Source organism: Canis lupus, chromosome 16, assembly GCF_048164855.1.
Source record: "Canis lupus baileyi chromosome 16, mCanLup2.hap1, whole genome shotgun sequence".
NCBI lineage: Eukaryota > Metazoa > Chordata > Mammalia > Carnivora > Canidae > Canis > Canis lupus.
The window spans coordinates 34,679,601-34,691,005 of NC_132853.1; the positions used below are offsets into that span (position 1 = coordinate 34,679,601).

At 60.0% G+C, this 11,405-nt stretch overlaps 1 protein-coding gene across 2 annotated transcripts; it reads right to left on the minus strand.

The window, feature by feature from the left end:
- Window positions 1–1,151: 1,151 nt before the first annotated feature.
- On the minus strand, window positions 1,152–10,427 carry EPN3 (epsin 3). 2 transcript variants are annotated; one of them, XM_072780099.1, is made up of 10 exons: window positions 10,059–10,427; window positions 6,355–7,031; window positions 5,277–5,395; window positions 4,544–4,624; window positions 4,136–4,264; window positions 3,119–3,206; window positions 2,375–2,644; window positions 2,073–2,144; window positions 1,718–1,948; window positions 1,152–1,507 (listed from the first exon to the last, which is right to left on the minus strand). In XM_072780099.1, exons 2-10 carry the CDS (start codon window positions 6,890–6,892, stop codon window positions 1,170–1,172), a joined length of 1,866 nt encoding a protein of 621 aa, XP_072636200.1. In that variant the 5' UTR covers window positions 6,893–7,031; window positions 10,059–10,427; the 3' UTR covers window positions 1,152–1,169. The 2 variants fall into 2 exon arrangements, with proteins under 2 accessions (XP_072636200.1, XP_072636199.1); XM_072780098.1 differs by having other exon boundaries at window positions 1,155–1,507; window positions 2,073–2,189; window positions 10,059–10,421.
- Between the last annotated feature and the right edge of the window lie 978 nt (window positions 10,428–11,405).

Consider the following 11,405-nt stretch of genomic DNA (forward strand, 5'->3'; position numbering starts at 1 on the left):
GCCCTAGGATAAGGTACTGGGCCCTGCCCCCTTACCTTTGTTTCTCAGACCCTACATAAGCCCCCAGAAGGGGTCAGGCTCTCTCAGCAGGCCTGAGATAGAATTTCTTGCCCTGGCAACGAAGGAAGGGGGCGGGGAAAGGGTAGAACCAGATTTAAAGTGACTCAGTAAAACAAAGGAGCACAAGGGCTCCAGTACCGGTTTTGTCTCCCCACTGAGTTCTGAGTTCCTGGAGGTTGTGGGCTTAGCAATTCTTGGATTCCTCCCCGGTGAGTGGAACACTTTGGTCGCTGCAGGTCAATATTTGTAAATGAAACCGGGGGCCCAGCCTGGGAGCACAAGGCTGTGGAGTCAGATTTTCTGAATCCCAGTCCCAATCCGTGCTAGCTTTGTGACTTTGAGCGTGCCACTTAGCCTCTCTGAGCCTGTTTCCTCACCTATAACATGACAGCAGGACCAAGGGCTATGCACTTGGTTTAATGCTCTGCTGCCTCCATTTTGAAATTCTTAATTTGGAAGAAGGGCCCTGCCTCTTCATTTCGCACTAGGCCCCACAAATTATGTAGCCAGTCTTGAGTGGGAATAGTATTATCTACCTCAGAGGGTTGTTGCAAGGGTTAAATTAAATAATCTGTCTAAAGTGCTTAGCACAGAATGAGTGGCAACGAATGGGAACAACTGTCTATTGTTCCCTGCCATTAGATCATCCCCAGGGCTGATCCACGGTAAAATGAAATGAGAGAACGAGTGAGAGCTTGGGGAGCGTCTGGAAGCGCAGGTGCCAGGCTGTGGGATGTACGGCAGGTGGGAGCATCTCTTGCCCCACACCGTGGAGCACTTGTTTCCGCCGCAGCCGGCGATTCGCGCGGTGGTCCCGGTCCAGCCGCCACGCCTCGCAGGAAGTCCACTTGGTGGAGCCGAGGAGGCGGGCTCCAGTCCCTACCACGCGGGCGTGCTCTCGGCCCCGGGAAGGCGCGGGTCTCAAGCTCCAGGAGCTGCGGAGCGGAGGGGCGCCCGGGCCGGCCGGGGGGCGGAGCCTCAGCCGGTCCGGGCTCCCGGGGGCGGGGCCTGGTGGCAGCCCCGCCCCGCCCCGCCCCGCCCCGGGGGCGGGTCCTCGTGCGCAGGCGCAGGCGCAGGCGCCGGCCCGGGCGTGCGGGGCGGGGCTGCGCTCAGAGGAAGGGGTTGGTGCCGCCGGCCTGCGGGGGTGGCTGGAGCGGCCCCGCGGAGCCCGACGTGGGCAGCAGCGGCTGCGGCAGGCTGGCGGGCGGCGGCGTGAAGGCTCCCGCCTGCGGGAAGACGCTGACCGAGGCGGGGAGGGTCACGCCGGCCGGCACGCTGCTGAGCGGGAGGGGCAGGGAGGCGCTGTAGGTCATGGAGCCCAAGGGCGCCCCGACTGGCCCGCTGGCGGGAAAGCCCAGCGCCGGCGACCCGGTGCGCATCTGATTCAGGGTCGGCCTGCCCTGCTCGCCCCCGCCGAACGGGTTGGTGGGGGATGGAGCGCTGAGACCTGCGGGGCGAGAGCGGGTGGGGAGCTTGGAGCGCGCCAGGGCGCGCAGCCCTAAATGGAGGGGGAGGCAAGATCTGGGGTCTCAGGGATAGAGAAGAGTAGGTTTTTAGAGAAGGTTTTTAGGGCAGGAGCTGGGCTCCGAAAGGAGTGATGGAGAAAAGCAGGCGGCCCGCAGTGTGGAGACCCAGCGGGGACACGGGAGTGTCCTACCTGTCAGGAAGGGGTTTCGGGTCTTTGCAGCCTGGGGCGCCTTGACTAATGAATCAAGATTGACCAAAGAGGAGGCTGAAGGGCCCAGGAAAGACTCAGGGGTCCGGCATGCTCGGGCCTCCTTGCTGGGCTGGGTTAGCACTTCCCCCAGTGCACTCAGGTCAAAGGCGTCTGGCTCCTTGGTGCCATTTTGCTTGGAACTGGGGATGGGGTCTCCAAACAGGTCCAGCTCTGGAACAGAGATAGAACGCATTGGTAGGGAGAGGGAATGGTCACTCTGTGGGAAGAGAGGACAGAGGTCACCTCTGGGTGGGCCCTTCATTCCCCAGAGCTATATCATCCCCTGCCTCCTTACCCACAGGACTGCTGGGCTTCCCAGAGGGCAGGGCCTGGGCACACTCTGGCGCCTCCTTGGTCTCTGTGGGTCCTGGAGGTTTGGCAAATGGGTCAAAGGGTGAGGTACCACCTAGAGCTGGCCAAGGAGGAAGAGGGAGAGGAGGTAGGTTGGCAAAAAGGTGGGTGTGCAGTCACTGGTCTGACCCCTTTCGGGCAAGCAGCCCTCTTAACATAGACAGGACATGCTGCCCCTTGGCACTGGAGGGAGGGGACCCAGAAGTCCTCCAGCGCCTCACCCACACTGTCTGGCCCTCTGCTTACCAGGTGCATTGGAGGTCTCCCCTGAGGCCCCCCAAGGGTCAGCCCCAGTGCTGGGGAGCTTGTGATGGGGGGAGCTCTGTGCCCAGAGGTCTGTGGAAGGGGGTCTGGCAGGCAGCACTGGGGTCCGGCCCCAGGGCTCAGAGGAGGAGAGCATAGGGGGCAAGTCCCAGGGCTGGCTTCTGGACAGGGTGCTTCCTGAAGGGACAGGAGACCAGGGGTCTGTAGAAGGTCCCCAGGAGGAGCCACTGGGCTCTGTGTTCGGCCTGAGACCTAAAACAGGAACAGCACAGACATGACCTCAGACCCACCTTTACACCCAGTCCAGGGCCCTTCCCAGTTACCCAGACCAAGTTGGGATGCAAGGGTCCCATTTCACAGATGGGATGTTGATTCAGGACCCACCCAGCAAGCTGGAGCCCATATTGAGCAAGTTGTGCCAGGAGCGTGGACTCCCAGGCATGGGCAGATCAGGCCACTTCCCAGTCAGGGATGGGCTGGGACGGGAAAGCCAGGGTGACCAGGGGAAACGAGAGAACATCTCTTGTGTTTTCCATGAGCTGGGCTCTTCAGACATTCTCTCCCATCCCTTACTACAACCCCATGTCCCAGAGGAAGCTGAGGTTCAGAGGGGTAAGTGACTTGCCCAGTGGCCCCTAGCTATGGGGAGGGGGCGCCAGCAAGTGGTGGAAAGGAAGGGGCTTTCTGGGACCAGCCTGGGAACCTCTTGCAGCCCTGCGTGCCCACCTGGGATGTCCCATGGGTCAGCGGAGCAGTGAGTGGAGGGCGGGGCCGGGGTGGGTGCGAAGATGTCTGCCAAGTCCAGGATGGAGGACTGCGGAGTGGGAGAGGCAGCCATGGCTCAGAAGTGGGTGAGACCAGAGGAAGGGCGGTCCCTGGCCTATCTTCCTCAGTCCAGCTCATTCTCTCCTTTGTTCATTTACAAACATCTGCTAATGATCCCTCGCCTCTGTACAGTGCTTTGCAGTTTATAAAATGGTTCCTCATCCATTTAGTACCTGACTTTCATAACAACCCTGTGCAGTAGATAGTACAGGTAGTGGTGTGCCCATTTTACAGATGCATCAGCTGAGGCCCCGAGAGGGGAGATGCATGCATGAAATTGCACAGTTGGGGAGAGGCAGAGCTGGGATAAACCCAGGCCTGCCTGACCCCTTCCTCAGTTGTCCTGATCCTCCGCCCATTGGTGGTAGAAGACAGATTTTATGACAAGTCTGCCTTCCTAGGTCAGAAATTAGCCACTGTTGAACATGGCAGAAAGGAGACAGAGACATCCTAGGGGTAGCATGCACTGCTTTGGAGGATGGCTTTGTTCCAAGTAGCTACCCACCCCCGTATTTTTGGAAAGTATGTGTATGAGCCCAAGATATTGTCTGGACCATGTGCCTGAGCCCGCTTCCCCCTCAACTAGATCCACAGCATCACATAGCCCTAGAATACGAGAGGTGGAGCTGTCCAACAAAAGGAAACGGAGGCCACCATAGTGATATGCCCAAGTCAGAGTGACAGCAAATCCAGAACCCAAGTCCAGGGACCTCAGATCAGGATTCTTTGCATCCCACTTTGCTCGGGCATCAGCCCATGCGGTCTGGAACTGGGGGCTACCGCACCCCCTCCACTCCCATTCTTGTTGAATAAATGCTTAAACAGCGCTAATTATATACAAAGTGGGGTTCTAACTGCTACGGATACCAATCTGGTTCGTGTCACAGGCTCAGTCCATGCACCGCAGCCCCTCCCTACCTGGCTGGTTTTCAGCTTCTCCTCCTCCTTTCTCTCTTCTCTCTCTGGCTCTTTGTCTTGCCAACGGTGGACAGCGGCCCCAGCGCCATTGGCTACAGGGGAGTCATCTCCCCGCCAGGACCTCACCTCCTGCAGAAGGCAAGAGGAGTGAGGACAGCATGAGCGGCCCAGGCTGGACTTGGGAGGACTGGAGCTGGAGTTGAGAAGAGTGTGTGAGAGAGGTTAGGCACGGCAGGACCACTGGGCGAAGCAGGAGGAGCCTGGTTAGTGCCTATGTAGCACCTGTACCAGCACCTGCACCAACACCTGCACCAGCACCTGCCCTAGCACCTGCACCTGTCCCAGCACCTGCACCAGCACCTGCACCAGCACCTACACCTGCACCAGCACAGGAGGCTCAGCCGCTACCTTCTCATGCTCCTGCCGGCTCAGACGCAGAGCCAGCTGCAGCTGCAGATCCTCATCCCTGTGGGAGGCTGGGGGAACCGGCTGTGAGGGGGGAAGACAGGAGTGAACAGGGCCCAGTGCTCCCACTCCCGAGGGGAGAGAGAAGTGCCCACGCTAGTGGGTGTGAGCAGCCTGCTTCCAGGCAGCAAGGTGAATGTGCCTGCCTGCCTGGATTTGCGACCAGTTTCAAAATCTAGGAGATTAATCCTTTTCTTCTGGGTCCCCTGAGTGCCCCCATGTCCTGCTGTGTGAGGCCCAGCTGCTTCCTGCCCATCCTACATGGATCCAAAGAAGTGGTGGCAGAGAAGATGATGTCAGAGGGGCTACTCCTGCCCCCTAGAAGGACAGCTGGTGGCAGGGGTTGTGGGGGCAGCGAATCTCGGTGTCTCCCAGCACACTCACTACTTCCCACAGTGCACCTGGAAGACACACACATACCCTCAACCCACTAGTACTCACTGCCCTTTCTAGGCCCAGCCAGAGGAGACTGGAAGCAGGGAGGCAATCCCTGCCAAAACACTCGCGGGCACAAGGACAGGCCCTATGCTGTCCTTGGGAGCTGGACTGAGGTCTGGGGGCCCAGAGGAGAGGACCCTAGGAGTCAAGGGTGTGGGGCATCAGGGCACCTTTCCTGCCTCCCTCCAGGCTCCCCTCACCCCCAGTGCCATGCCTAGCTGTGCCCCAGGTGCCTTACCTTCTCAGCCTCCTCCCGGCTCATGGCTAGAGCCAGCTGCAGCTGCAGCTCCTCTTCTCCTGATGTCTGGGGCCGGGCCTGCTCCAAGTCGGAGGTGTAGCGGGGGGATGATGAGGAGGCTGCAACGACCACCGACCATTGTGGCTTCTTTAACCACAGAGGTGCCCGTGCCACTCCCCTCCCCCTGCCTCATCAGGAAGCTAAGGCTCAGAGAGGGAAACAGAGGAGGAAGGAAACAACTGGCAGCTGAGGGCTCTAGGGGGCCAGGCAGCATGCTGCCCAGTGCTTTGTGTGTCTTCCCATTCCACCCCCAGCAGAGTCTCCAGTCCCTCCTTTACAGACACGCCAAGAGCCCAGGGTTGCCTGGCCAGGGTCCTGTGGTAAGACTTGAACCTGGTCCCCTACTCCACCTCCTGCACTCTTCCAGTGGGGTCCCATCCTACCAGGGATCAAGTAAGGTAGGAACATGAGAGGTTCCAGGCAGTCAGGGTCACAGCTCTCAAGGTCCCCCAGCACACCCTCTAGGGCTTTATGAACTGAGGCCCCTCCTGAGTACCCCTCAGCTCCAGGACGCCCACAGTGGGGCAAGGAGGAGAGTCAAGAAGAGCTCTGCAGCCACCCGCATTTTCAAGGACAGTGCCCTCGAGCAGGGAGTCATGAGGGATGCCCCGATGGAGCGCCCTGTGCCATGTGTCTGGGCTAAGGGTATTCCTAGGCCTGGCCTCACCTAATTCTCACATCCAACAACTGGAGCAGATAAGATTTTCCCTACTTCATAGATGAGGAAACGGAGATTCAGAGAGGCGACCGTCTAGATTGCTCAGCTGGAAAGGTGCCGAGGGCGACCCCGCTGGGGGACTGCGGAGCCTGTGCATCTGCCACCCTGGCCCCGGCCTGCCGCTGGACAGCTCCCCGAGGAGCACTTAGGATCCCGCTGTGGTCTGTGCTAATTTGCGGCCCACCTGCTCTGCCAGCCAGGTGTGCCTCCCGGGCTCCATTCCCCACCTCGTCTCCCTCAATGCTCGGGATCCCCCAACACTCAGGGCCGCACCCCGCCCCGGCCCTGGGGCTCACTCACAGTTGTAGGAGGACGGGGAACCTCGAGAGCGGCCGAGCCCCAGCTGCCCGCTGCCAATGCCCGTGCCCTCCAGCGCCATGCGCTCCTTGGTCTTGAGGGCGTGGGTGCGCTCCTGCCGGAGGCGCTCCTCGTCCTTGAGCAAGGCCATCACCTGCTTGACCTTCTCGCGCACGTTGACGCCCTGGTCCTTGCCGTCGCGGTCGATGTACTGGAAGTCCTTGAGCGTCTGGATGGTGTAGAGGTTCTCGCGGCACTGGTGGGCCACCCGCTCGGAGCCCGTCTTGAGCAGGTAGTCCAGCAGCGTCAGCGCCTTGTACACGTGCCGCCAGTTCTTGCCGCTGTCATTCAGCCGCCGCCACAGCATGCCCATGACCTCAGCGAAGGCCACCGTGTTAAAGGTCAGGTCGGCGATTTCCGACATGAGCGAGCTGGGAGGGCCCCACGGGTCATTGCTGGTGGCCTCTCGCACCTTAATCTCTGCCTCCGAGTAGTTGTGCACAATGTTCTTCACCTGGCGCCGCAGCGCGGAGGTCGTCATGGCTGGGGACTTGGAGATGGGCAGCCCCTGCCCCCGCCGGAGGTGGAGGGCCGAGGGCCACCGTCTCAAGGTCACGATCTCCAGGGGTGGGCCCCCGCACTCTCAGTGGGGCGGCCGCGTCCTCGGGTTCCACATGGGTCTGCAGGAGAGAGGGACAGAACTCAGGGGCAGTGGCCCCCCTTGACAGCCACTCAGCCACCAACGGAAGGCCTGGCCACAGGTCCCCACCGGCCAGGAGCCACCGCTGGCAGGCACTTATTTTTATTTTTCTTATTTTACATATTATTCAGAAGGCATGTCTAGCCTCACATGCACGCTGCTTGTCACAGTCACACTACAAAGACGAGCTTATTATCTCCGTTCAGAGATGGGGAAGGGAGGTTCACGGAGCTGGTGTGAGCCAGGAGCTACCTCGGACACGCCCACCTTGCCCTTAGCGAGAGACACAAAAGTGACCCCCAGGGATGCCTGCTTATCCTGCTCATGCTTCGTTACCAGGATCTAGCGTAGCACCCATTCTTTCTGGTCCTCGGTCCCCACTCTCCCCATTTCTCACAGCGTTAGTTTGTACACCTTCATTCATTCAACACCTAGTTCCTGGGGCCTTCTCTGAGCCCAACACTGTGCTGAGCACAGAGCACAAGTCCTGGCCCACACAAGTCCAGTTCCAGGGGCACAGATGATGATTCAATCAAGCATGGGCATGTACAGGAGTACCCAAGCTGGGAAAATCGGGGGAGACTTCCCAGTGGAGGTGATGGTCAGAGATCTGAAGGGAAGATGAAGCTGCAGGGTGACAAAGGGTAGCTCAAAGGGAATACTTGGGAGAGGCCAGAGGCCCAGAGAGGAGTATGAGGCAGGAAGCAGGGCCTGCCTCTCGAAGAGACCTAGCCCCCGCCGCCTCTGTGGTACACACAAGAGCACTGAAGTCAGGGATGGGATGCAGCCTGCCCACAGTCACACGGCGTGTAGGTGGCCGAGCTGGGACTAAACACCTAGGTCTCCAGAAGACGAATCTGATACTTATTGTCAGGGTTACTGGTTTAGTCGTTAATTCATCTGATTGCTTTATTGTTTTGGTTCCATCTCAGCTAGATTGTAAGCTCCCTGAAGGCAAGGCTGGTTTGAGCACCCCAAATCTGAGGGGGAACTAGAGTCAGCCCGCTGGCCTCTCCACAGCTTCAGGACCAGGCCATCTGGGGAAGGCAAACCCAGGTTCAAGACAGAAAAAGGTTCTCCCAGGGCCCCACCAGAAACCAACACCAGAATCCCCTACCATGGCCGTTCCTCTGGTATGGGTACACACACACACACACACACACACACGCTAGACCCCCAGAACCTCCACACCACCCGTGAACCCCCACCAATACCACCACCCATGGAGATTTTGCCTCCCCCCACCACCTCCCCCTGGCCTCGGGTCTCTGCCCTGGGCCTCAGCAGGAGTCAGAAGCTGCTCATCCTGCCCTCCCCCATCTGGACTTGCCCTCCACCCAGCCCTGCCAACCCTGGGCTCAGTTCAAAGCAGCCAGCAGGCCTTGGCAGGCTTCTTTGGGGCCCAGGTGCCTGGGAGAGCTTGGGCCCAGAGGAGGTGATCCCGTGGGACTCCAGGGAGATGGAATGCTGGCTGAAAGGCTGCCTACCTTCTGTCTGCTGTCTGTCCGTCCAGCCTGGCAGGCCTTCTGTGGGGATACCACAGCCAACGCTTGTTTAACTCCTGCCCTCCCCCTCACTGGTGACTCAGATCTGTCTTTACCTCCCCAACTGGTGGGCTGGCGGGTGGCAAGAATCAAGATGAGAAATAATTGTGCCCCACAGCCCGCCCGGAGTGCCCGCCCCTCCCAGTGCTGGCCACAGAAACCAGCAGAACCAGTCAGGCATCCTGACTCCACCAGCCACCCTGCCAGAGCCTGGCTTCCCCAGCCCTCCCGCCAAGCCTGGGGTAGTGGGAGGGGCCCTCCGTGCGGACCCTGCTGCCCTGCCTGGACTTTCCTTCTAGGAGGGGGAGCGGAGGAGCCTTCTCTGCACACCTTCGCTGGAGCTGGGGGAAGGGAGGCATCAGAAGCCCCAGGGAGATGCCTGGACTTCCCTCCCCTAAAGTTAGAAGGGACAAGGTGGGGAGGACGAGGGGGCAGGGTGAGGCCCAGGGAGCTCTGAAGGGAGGGAGGAGAAAAGGAAGGAACACGGGAGGGAGCAGCTGGGAGCTCTGCCAGCGGTGTTACAAGCCCAGGGTTTTATCGAACACAATATGCCCAGAAATAAAAGGGAGTGAAACAGAAACCCAGCAGCCAGTGGCGGCAGCGGCAGGCCCGGGCGGGCGGGTATGGAATTACTGCAGTGACCTTGAGCCAGACCCTATCAGGTGGAGGGAAGGACACTGAGAAGGCAGAGCCTGAGAGGCTCATTCCGAGATATGGGGGAGGAGGAGGCAGGCGGGTATGGGGCAGAGTGGGGAGGGGCGGGCTGGGGGGGCAGGCCATGTGGCACAAGTATCCGCTCTCTCCTTTATAAAGGATGCCAAGGAGAACTTTCAGGGGGTGAGGGGGAAAGGAGAGATGGGCTCCAGGACTGGGGAGGGAAACTGTCAAGGCTCAGGAAGTAGATGGCATCCCTAGAGTGGGGATTCAGGGACAAGGGGAGAGCCTAGATACGTTGTCACGTGCAAGAGTTTGTCCAAAGTGTGTGTGTGCCACCAGCCTGCAGAGCCCCCGGTCTGCTGAGGCAGCCCCAGCCCCTGCCCCGTTGGGGTCAGCGGGAGCCCCCGGGGCAGGGGGCAGAGGGAGAGGGAGTAACTCTTGCCAGAGGGAGGCGCAGGGACAGGTGTGAGCTAGAACTCTAAGCTTAAGTCAGCCCTGAGGTGGCTGTGTCCTGGGGTCCTGGAATGGGGTGGGGGTTGCCCTGAGGCTGGAGATGCAATGGGGGGTGGAGCTAAGGAGGATGGGTGGGCAGAGGAGGATGGGACTCTGTGGGGGGATGCCACCAAAGATGCGGGTTTCAGGGTGGGGAGCCAGCCCCCCGAGTCCTGCTTCCCTGGGGCTGCAGGCAGGAAGCCTCTGGGATCCTCTACTGTCCTCCTCACCCCTCTCCCTTGGACCTGGGATGAAGACTAAGCCCCAAGCCTTCCATGAGAGGTACCACCGCTGCCAGGGAGGGGCCAGCTTACCTCTGGTGCAGGCTCCCTTGGCCCCAGCCCTGGGACCACGAGCAGCCTCTGCAGTGACCTTCCGACCCGCGCGGCAGGGGGACAGTACAGCGTCAAGAGTGACCCCAGAGCCATCCACCAAGGACCCTCGTCCTGGAGATGCCCACCCTCTCCCAGGAGGTGCAGACCCCTCGGAAGGGTGGCAGCAGGGTCCCCAGAACGGGCTGCAGCTCTGCCTCTAGCTTGCTTGTCTTTTAGACGCTCAGCCTGCAGGCAGGCAGCACTCGGAGGAAAGTTGCTCAGCTGGCCGGGCAGGTCTGCCTCAGCAGTAACAGGACACAGGAGGAAGCGCAAGGCTTGTTAACCCCTTCCTGCTGGCTGGGCAGGCGGCAACGTCAGGGGGGACGCCTGCCGGCTGGCTGGCTGACTGGCTAGCTCTCCCCAGGAAATTCGTTTTCTGAGAGCCAGGGCTGCTAGCCCACTCCCACCCCGCAGGGAGTTAACCCTTCCCCTGCCTCAACAGGAAATAGGGTGGGGGGGGGACCCATCTCTGCTGGGCCAGGAAGACCATTCCCAGGGGCTGACCCTTTGGTGGAGTTGCTTTCTGTGGGCTCCAGCTGGCCCCCTCAGCCACCCTGAAGGGGGCATCCAGGCTCCAGGCATAGCCCCTCTCTGCCTCTCTGAGGAACAGAGTGACCTGCTCTCTCCAAAACTCTTCCCACTCTCTACTGGAGGATGCTGAGGCCCACGAGGTCCTTATCTGAAGCACCAAATACAAAACCAAGCAGGTGGGAGGTTGTGGCCACTACCCCATCTCCCACCCACACCTCTGCTCCACTAGCACTTAAGGTGGTGAGCCCAGCATTAGCAAAGTTGCTCTTCAAACTCTGGGAGCTTAGAGCCCACTCAGCACGAGGTCTGGCCCTGAATGATGATTTTGGACAGAAAGCCATTCAGGTACTAAGTCTAAGCTGACAGTACTTTCCTTTCCAGGAGCCACCCCTTGTCCACTTCCCATTTCTCTAAGCGGGGGGGGGGGGGGGGGGGGGCGCGCAGGGGGCGAGCATAATGTCCAGAGCTGTTTTTAAGGCAAAAAGTGGTCCAGGGGGGCCAGCTGGTCTGACAGGAGGAAGGGATGAGACAGGCTGCCGAGGACACAGGGATCTGGCCTCTAGGGTTTGACAGTGTAGTGAACATGATCCCCAGGGACTGCAAATGGGCCTTGACCCAGCCAAAGTGCGAGGATCTCAGGGAGCCAGGCCCCACTGGGTCCAGTTCTCCTGGTCTCACACTTGGTCATTCTTGGTGATCACACCTGGGGAAAACCTGGTTCCAGGAAGCGTAACCCCAAAACTGTGGGCCAAGAAA

Excerpts from the sequence above, each read along its gene's own strand:
- EPN3 (XM_072780098.1), bottom strand. The coding sequence starts at position 6,892 with ATGACGACCTCCGCGCTGCGGCGCCAGGTGAAGAACATTGTGCACAAC. Across the intron at positions 4,265-4,543 it reads GCCGGCAGGAGCATGAGAAG|GAGGTGAGGTCCTGGCGGGG; the intron begins GTAGCGGCTGAG and ends TGCCTTCTGCAG. Across the intron at positions 2,190-2,374 it reads GGAGACCTCCAATGCACCTG|CTCTAGGTGGTACCTCACCC; the intron begins GTAAGCAGAGGG and ends CTCCTTGGCCAG.